Source organism: Saccostrea echinata, unplaced genomic scaffold (assembly GCF_033153115.1).
Source record: "Saccostrea echinata isolate AGI-Se365-2 ecotype Australia unplaced genomic scaffold, CSIRO_AGI_Sech_v1 ptg000029l, whole genome shotgun sequence".
NCBI classification, from domain to species: domain Eukaryota; kingdom Metazoa; phylum Mollusca; class Bivalvia; order Ostreida; family Ostreidae; genus Saccostrea; species Saccostrea echinata.
In genome coordinates this window covers 19436079-19445091 of record NW_026889778.1, presented here as the reverse complement: position 1 = coordinate 19445091, position 9013 = coordinate 19436079, and the positions used below count along the sequence as shown (strand labels likewise).

Here is a 9013-nt window from a genome sequence, read left to right as displayed (position 1 = left end):
GGCATGCAGTGGAAATAAGCAACAAATGTGTGGTGGAATTTATAGAATGAACATCTATAGGAATCCAAACTACAAAAAAGATCAAGAAAAACCGTGTATGTAATCTTATTCAGGTTTCAGACAAGTCTGCATGTCCTAGTATCCAATGATATATGCTTGATTGGGCTGAAAAACAGAAAATTATTCGAGAAACCAATCTTTTTTTCCTTTATTTACTCTGGACAAACTGTCTCCTTTGTTGAGCTGAAACATTCATTTGACTACATATTGAAATTGGAAAACTCCTTTCTTGCAATGGCAACATCTAATTTCTTACCATTCATTAGATTTTCTTATTAAAGAGCAGCAAAGAACGAATAAAGTCAGTGCAGATATATTTCAATCCTTATATCAAATCATACAAGATTACAGTTGCTTAAGTCAGTAGAAGAACACTGTTGTAACAATCACAACAAGTTTCACAGTTTTCTTAGATGTCGGGAAGTAGTTTTGCTTATTAAGTCTCGATGCCAGTTATCTTCTATTGCCCCAAAGAGGATCAACTTTTAACATAATTAGAAATTTGATTATATGCTTTAATTTGATGTCATTGACTTCAAAACTTTACTATCGTCTTTTGAAAGCATCACTTTAAAACTGAACTAAAACTGGATGTTAATTTTATACAATTCTAAAGGAATTACTCTCTTTTTCCCTTTCAGTATATTTGGGGTGCTTTCAAGACCAGCCCAACGAACCTTAGCCGGAAAGTTTACAATGACGACATCCATGACCATTGAAACCTGCAAGAATATTTGTACAAAGGAAAACAACCAGTTCTACGGTGTCCAGGTTCAGCAATCTATTACAGAGAGATAGTTTCTGTACTGATTTCTTACGAAAATCATAGAATATAACCTCTACATTTTTATCTTATTTCTTTAAAGTATTCCCATCAGTGTTTCTGTGGAGATTCTCTTACAACAAATATTCCCAGATCAGAGAAGGAATGTAACATGGCATGCAGTGGAAATAAGCAACAAATGTGTGGTGGAATTTATAGAATGAACATCTATAGGAATCCAAACTACAAAAAAGATCAAGAACAACCATGTATGTAATCTTATTCAGGTTTCAGACAAGTCTACATGTCCTAGTATCCAAAGATATGTGATTAATTTGGCTGAAAGCAAACAATTATTCGAGAAACCAATCTTTTTTTTCTTTTATTTACTCTGGACAAACGGTCTCCTTTGTTGAGCTGGAACATTCATTTGACTACATATTGAAAATGGATAACTACTTTCTTGCATTGGCAACATCTTATTTCTTACCATTCATTAGATTTTCTTATTAAAGAACAGCAAAGAACGAATAAAGTCAGTGCACAAAAACTTCAATACTTATATCAAATCATACAAGATTACAGTTGCTTAAGGTAGTCCGATCCTCAGGTTCTGAAAATCAGCTTGTCAGTGATTGAAATGCTCACAAAAATGTTCTAGATTTCACAGAGTAACGTGTATTTATCCATGGTATATCTTCAATGTTAATCAGTAAAGTTAATAATATTATATAGGGAAAATTATCAAATCTCAAATGTATTTTCAGTAAATGAGATTAAAGCACCAGCTATGGATATTCCTATTCAAAATTGATCAAAAAATATATTTTAAGATTCAGAACTATAGGTATACAGGCATTTTGAGAAAATAAATTGCATATGTTGCACACTTATACAGTATTTTAGTTCTTCTATTTACTTCAGTTGTTATATACCAAATAATGTAAAAAGCTTATGCTATCATTGCAAGACATCGTAATCACTTGTTATTCCATATCATGCTAATAAGCATTGGTATACAATGCCTGATTAAAGGAAATTCGATTTCTCAAAAAATGAATTTATTTTTGTACTTTTGTGGGATACACATATCAATTTTTGTCGCCCGCGTGGCGCAGTGGTTAGAGCGTCTGCTCTAGAGTCGCGGAGTAAGGAGTTGATCCTTACGTCGCGGGTTCGAATCCCACTGTGGGACGTGGAGACCGGTCCTTCGGATGAGACCGTATAAACCGAGGTCCCGTGTCGCAGTAGGTGCTGGCACGAAAAAGATTCCTCAATGCTCAATGGCCGTAAGTGCCGAGTATAGAACAAAATTTGCAGCTCTTCACCGGCAAGTGGTGACGTCTCCATATGAGTGAAAAATTCTCGAGAGGGACGTTAAACAATATACAAACAAAAAACATATCAACTTTTTACAATACCGTTTCTAAGACTTCAAAGAACCTTGAATCATATTGTGATGCATAAAATGAAAATTGTTGCAAGAAAATATTTCAATTTCAAGCTTAATTGGAGACTATTTAAATTAGATATTAGATTTTAGAGTTATCGTTCGTAGCTGAGGATCGGATATCCTTAAGTCATCAGAAGAACACTGTTGTAACAATCGAAACAAGTTTCACAGTTTTCTTGGATGTCGGGAAGTAGTTTTGCTTATTAAGTTTCGATGCCAGTTATCTTCCATTGCCCCAAAGAGGATCAACTTTTAACATAATTAGAAATTTGATTATATGCTATATTTCGATGTCATTCACTTCAAAACTTTACTATCGTCTTTTGAAAGCATCACTTTAAAACTGAACCAAAACTAGATGTTAATTTTATACAATTCTAAAGGAATTACTCTCTTTTCCCTTTCAGTATATTTGGGGTGCTTTCAAGAACAGCCTAAACGAACCTTAGCCGGAAAGTTTACAATGACGACATCCATGACCATTGAAACCTGCAAGAATATTTGTACGAAGGAAAACAACCAGTTCTACGGTGTCCAGGTTCAGCAATCTATTACAGAGAGATAGTTTCTGTACTGATTTCATAAGACAAGCAATGAATATGACCTCTACATTTTTTTTCTTATTTCTTTGAAGTATTCCCATCAGTGTTTCTGTGGAGATTCACTTACAACAAATATTCCCAGATCAGAGAAGGATTGCAACATGAAGTGCAGTGGAAATAAGCAACAAATGTGTGGTGGAATTTATAGAATGAACATCTATAGGAATCCAAACTACAAAAAAGATCAAGAACAACCATGTATGTAATCTTATTCAGGTTTCAGACAAGTCTACATGTCCTAGTATCCAATGATTTATGCTTGGTTTGGTTGGAAAACAGAAAATTATTCGAGAAACCAATCTTTTTTTCTTTTATTTACCCTGGACAAACGGTCTCCTTCGTTGAGCTGAAACATTCATTTGACTACATATTGAAAATGGAAAACTCCTTTCTTGCAATGGCAACATCTAATTTCTTACCATTCATTAGATTTTCTTATTAAAGAACAGCAAAGAACGAATAAAGTCGGTGCAGATATATTTCAATACTTATATCGAATCATACAAGATTACAGTTGCTTAAGTCAGAAGAAAAACACTGTTGTAACAATCGAAACAATTTTCACAGTTTTCTTAGATGTCGGGAAGTAGTTTTGCTTATTAAGTCTTGATGCCAGTTATATTCTATTGCCCCAAAGAGGATCAACTTTTGATATAATTAGAAATTTGATTATATGCTTTATTTCGATGTCTTTGACTTCAAATCTTTACTATTTTCTTTTGAAAACATCACTTTAAAACTGAACTAAAACTGGATGTTAATTTTATACAATTCTAAAGGAATTACTCTCTTTTCCCTTTCAGTATATTTGGGGTGCTTTCAAGACCAGCCCAAACGAACCTTAGCCGGAAAGTTTACAATGACGACATCCATGACCATTGAAACCTGCAAGAATATTTGTACAAAGGAAAACAACCAGTTCTACGGTGTCCAGGTTCAGCAATCTATTACAGAGAGATAGCTTCTGTACTGATTTTTTAAGAAAATCATAGAATATGACCTCTACATTTTTATCTTATTTCTTTGAAGTATTCCCATCAATGTTTCTGTGGAGATTCTCTTACAACAACTATTCCCAGATCAGAGAAGGAATGCAACATGAAATGTAGTGGAAATAAGCAACAAATGTGTGGTGGAATTTATAGAATGAACATCTATAGGAATCCAAACTACAAAAAAGATCAAGAACAACCATGTATGTAATCTTATTCAGGTTTCAGACAAGTCTACATGTCCTAGTATCCAATGATTTATGCTTGGTTTGGTTGGAAAACAGAAAATTATTCGAGAAACCAATCTTTTTTTCTTTTATTTTCCCTGGACAAACGGTCTCCTTTGTTGAGCTGAAACATTCATTTGACTACATATTGAAAATGGAAAACTCCTTTCTTGCAATGGCAACATCTAATTTCTTACCATTCATTAGATTTTCTTATTAAAGAACAGCAAAGAACGAATAAAGTCGGTGCAGATATATTTCAATACTTAAATCAAATCATACAAGATTACAGTTGCTTAAGTCAGAAGAAAAACACTGTTGTAACAATCGAAACAATTTTCACAGTTTTCTTAGATGTCGGGAAGTAGTTTTGCTTATTAAGTCTTGATGCCAGTTATATTCTATTGCCCCAAAAAGGATCAACTTTAAATATAATTAGAAATTTGATTATATGCTTTATTTCGATGTCTTTGACTTCAAATCTTTACTATCGTCTTTTGAAAACATCACTTTAAAACTGAACTAAAACTGGATGTTAATTTTATACAATTCTAAAGGAATTACTCTCTTTTCCCTTTCAGTATATTTGGGGTGCTTTCAAGACCAGCCCAAACGAACCTTAGCCGGAAAGTTTACAATGACGACATCCATGACCATTGAAACCTGCAAGAATATTTGTACGAAGGAAAACAACCAGTTCTACGGTGTCCAGGTTCAGCAATCTATTACAGAGAGATAGCTTCTGTACTGATTTTTTAAGAAAATCATAGAATATGACCTCTTATTTTTATCTTATTTCTTTGAAGTATTCCCATCAATGTTTCTGTGGAGATTCTCTTACAACAAATATTCCCAGATCAGAGAAGGAATGCAACATGAAATGTAGTGGAAATAAGCAACAAATTTGTGGTGGAATTTATAGAATGAACATCTATAGGAATCCAAACTACAAAAAAGATCAAGAACAAGAACAATGATGAAGGTAATGTACATTATTGCAATTCATGTTTCATGAGAATAACACGTGTCTAACTTTCCTTAGTACATGTTTCAGACCTTGAACAAAGGGTTTTTGCTGCTACCAAATCACTTGGTACACGCCAAGCCCAAGCTTCATGGTTGGATGACTATGCCATTGTGTACATAATTATTAAACTTATCATTATCAATGATAGGTTACAATCATAGACACAGGGCAAGGTCACTAAACAATGAAAGTTGGACCTGATGTGCTCAACAGTCAATAAAACCTAGATTCAATAAAGGAAAAAATCTCTTTCCTTCCCTTGTCTTTCTTTCTGTATTGACCAACTTTAGGTAAAATTAAAACATTAAATATTTAAATTTTAAAAAATCAAAATCAAAATTAAGACTGAATTTTAAGAAAGGTTTAGTAATTGTTTGAATATGTAGGATATACCCAGAATTACATCTCATCAAAAAGTGCCCCCCAAAAAGTTTACTCACCATCTTGTCTTCGATAATAATTAACAGATTAAGAGGACACAGCAAGAAGTCAAAATCGGATTTTTTACAATGTTCAAACACACAGGGACAGTCTTATATTGCTCAAATAGTGTGTAAACTTTCTCTGTAATTGTTGTAAGCCGAGACAATCCAACCGTATACAGATTTTTTCCTTTTTTCTGTTTTCGTTTTCTGTGGAAATCTGTGCTTTTCAAGAACAATTTATCCATTTTACCTCTAAAAACAAATCTTTACTAATGCCCACAAGACTCCATTAAAAATGACATGAATATCTTCATACAGAGATTTTGAATCTATAGAAATGAATTTTAATGTGTTTGAAAACTACTCACTGTAGACCGTGACCTGACCTGTTGCAGACAGGTAGATATACCCCCTGAGGGTATAATTATCACATCTGGGCCTGTATAAAATGGCAACAGTCAGGATCAAATCATCGTTATCTTGATTAAATAACAAAAAGCACATAAAGATTTGTAATGAAATAGATAGAGACACAAAGGGTTTAATTTCTCATGTGAAACATGTACTAAGTATGTTGTTAAACTTTTCCCTCGCCATTCGATTTGGTCCCTCGCTTCGCTCGGCACCAAATCTCATGATGCTCGGGCAAAGTTTACCAACATATACTTGGACACATGCTTGATTTGCCGATTAATATGTTTTTTTTATTTAATCTTTAGTCCAGGGATCTAGTTATATAAAATACAAGGCTTCTGGCTTGAAACATAAGCGATATTCGGGCGAGGGTAAGAAAACTTGATAGAGGGCGAGGCTTGTCGAGCCCAAATATCGCTTATATTTCAAGACAGTATCCATGTATTTTGTTTATCATGCAATATATTTTTACATCAGACCTCCAAGACGAGCTATTTTCAACCAATTTAGGTACATCTCTGCAGTTGAAACCAAGACTCCACGGCGTAAACATTGCAATGTGTATGACGTCACAATGCTTTTAGAACGTCGGAATACATGTTCGAAACTTTTTATTGGCATTGACCGAATAAAGCTTTGGTTTATTAGGTTACCTTTATTAGGTCAATGCAAGGGGCAGTTGCAGAATAAAAATATTTATTTGCTAGTTTCGGCAATGACTCATTTTCTATTATTTACGATTGAAATTTAGGCTTTGATTGCATTTTGAAACAGTTAGATATATTTAAACCCAAAATTCTTTAAAATATTGAAATATAAATTTACCTATATCTTCTAGCCGTTTTACAATTCAGATCTAGTAAAGATTTTGATTCTCTTTAGATATTTATTTGAATAATATTTCTATATGGGAGATAAATAAACTTTAGAAAAATATTTTTATTTTCACACTTTCATTATAATACAGTTTATAGATAGCTTTAGCCTTTCAATTATAGTTTCATGTCCGTGTCACACTGCAATTCTTCGTGTATTCTTTACATTAAAACAGTACAAAACATTAAACGTATATGACTAGGCAACTCAAATTCACAGATAGATTACATTTATTGAATGAGCACTTTATCGAAAGCAAGTGCAACATATTTCAAACGTTTGTGATTCGACGTGGTTAAGTGACTGTTAATAATGGAAGTATACCTCAATGAGTATATGAAAGAAATAACACTACGTGTACCCCAGAGTTCAGTTTGATATTTTTTTTATTTTATTTATTTGTTTATTGAGTTAACGAAAGATTTATGAGGCATTTAATGTTATTAGCAATATGTTTTGAAAAACTTCATCTTAATATCAAATGTCTTTTCTTTTAGTTGTTAGAACAAATATGCTTGTCTGGGATCGCAGTGGCAATTATCATAAATTCATAACATAAAGTAAATAAGATAAAGTTCGGACAAGATTACTGTAAAATCACATATTTTCGTGGGGTTAATTTTTCGTGGTTTGAGGAATAAATGTTGGTACATGGGGATCGGATTTCGGGGTTGAAGACGGGTTGAGTAGATGTAGATATGAAATTTTACCTTTCGTGGTGGACATGGATACGTGGGTGTATTTATACCTTGAAAACAACGAAAATCAAACCCTCACGAAAATTAATTATTTCACGATACTTTAAATATTGGAGTAAGCCTTAAAAATAACTCGGCAACTAGTTTCAGAAAACACATTATTTTAAGCTTGTTTTTCTACTTGAAGGTTCCGAAAAGAAGTTGGGATAAGTTTGCGAATCATTTCAGTCATCTCCTTTCAGTGACATTGTTTATGGAAGTGATTTGTTGCAAATTAAAGGTATCAATGAAATAATACCTCTCTTTCACGTTTTTAAGGAAAAAATAGTATAATATTCACTTTTAATGTTATGGCTGTGTGATGAAAAGACTTCTAGCTTCTAAAAAAAATATAAACAGAAACACTACAGAGCATACAAACATAACAAGGGACTACCAGATGTAATATTAAAACAGTCTTATATGTAGTAGAATACTACGTCTAATGAGCAGGATACCCACTATCTGAATAATGGGATGATCAATCTGTATGACAAACTTACAGAAATAGATGCATTGTCTATATACTCTTTCACAGATAAAAACATGTCCACCCACCATATAAAATCTGAAACAGCTATTGCACGGTCCTCTGTAGTTGCATAATGCTTTAATTTTTTTATTTGACGTAAATCTTAGTATTTTAATAGGAGATGCTTACTTCTCCTAGGCACCTGATCCCACCTCTGGAATTTCCAGGGGTCTGTGTTTATGGCCACTTCACAGAATTGTATTGTTTATGGATTTTTGAGATCGATCGAAATCACTGTTTGTTATCCTTTTCATTTGACAAAGTGGTCATACACGTATTTACAAAGTATATTTGCTCATCTTGTTTTAATCGCTATACACAAGTGATTTCTGTTATATTCTATTCCAATTACCCTTACCTCCTTTTTGTTTTTGCTAAATTCTCTCCAGCATTATAAGAAATTGAAATATATTTTGTGAATCGTAAAACAAGAAAGAGTATATATACCACAAGAAATGAGAGGGAAAGTTTAAATAAAATATCTTCTTTTGTTGCCAAAGGATTATAAATGTAAAGTGTGTATTTGAAAAAATATACATTTTCTTAGAAACGACGTAGAAATGTATTACATTTGATTGAATGTTATAAACATCAAACACTTCACCCTTCGATGTTTTTTTTTTTTCAGTAATGTAATTAGTTATATTTATCTTATTGAAAAGTTCTTTTCTCTGTATCAACAAAATATATACTAAACATTGAACCATAACGTTCATGACCTTCTATAAGTCATTTACTTCATCTATCAGTTCTTTTCATATGAACATTTTGAAAATAATATGAGAAGCTGAGAAATATCAATATCTACTTCCATGTTATTCACGAATACAGACAGTATGAGAATGGTAACATATGTTAATAAGACAAAGCTATATTGGTTTTTTCTGGATATTAAAGAAGAGTAT

General features: G+C 32.7%; 1 protein-coding gene across 1 annotated transcript; it reads left to right on the top strand.

The window, feature by feature from the left end:
• Nucleotides 1-2979: 2979 nt before the first annotated feature.
• On the top strand, nucleotides 2980-5074 carry LOC133195065 (uncharacterized). The gene is made up of 5 exons (XM_061330945.1): nucleotides 2980-3076; nucleotides 3682-3812; nucleotides 3908-4073; nucleotides 4679-4809; nucleotides 4904-5074. The coding sequence occupies exons 1-5, from the start codon at nucleotides 2980-2982 to the stop codon at nucleotides 5072-5074; spliced, it is 696 nt and encodes a 231-aa protein (XP_061186929.1).
• Nucleotides 5075-9013: the final 3939 nt, after the last annotated feature.

Excerpts from the sequence above, each read along its gene's own strand:
- LOC133195065 (XM_061330945.1), top strand. The coding sequence starts at position 2,980 with ATGAAGTGCAGTGGAAATAAGCAACAAATGTGTGGTGGAATTTATAGA. Across the intron at positions 4,074-4,678 it reads AAAAGATCAAGAACAACCAT|TATATTTGGGGTGCTTTCAA; the intron begins GTATGTAATCTT and ends TTTCCCTTTCAG. Across the intron at positions 4,810-4,903 it reads ACCAGTTCTACGGTGTCCAG|TATTCCCATCAATGTTTCTG; the intron begins GTTCAGCAATCT and ends ATTTCTTTGAAG.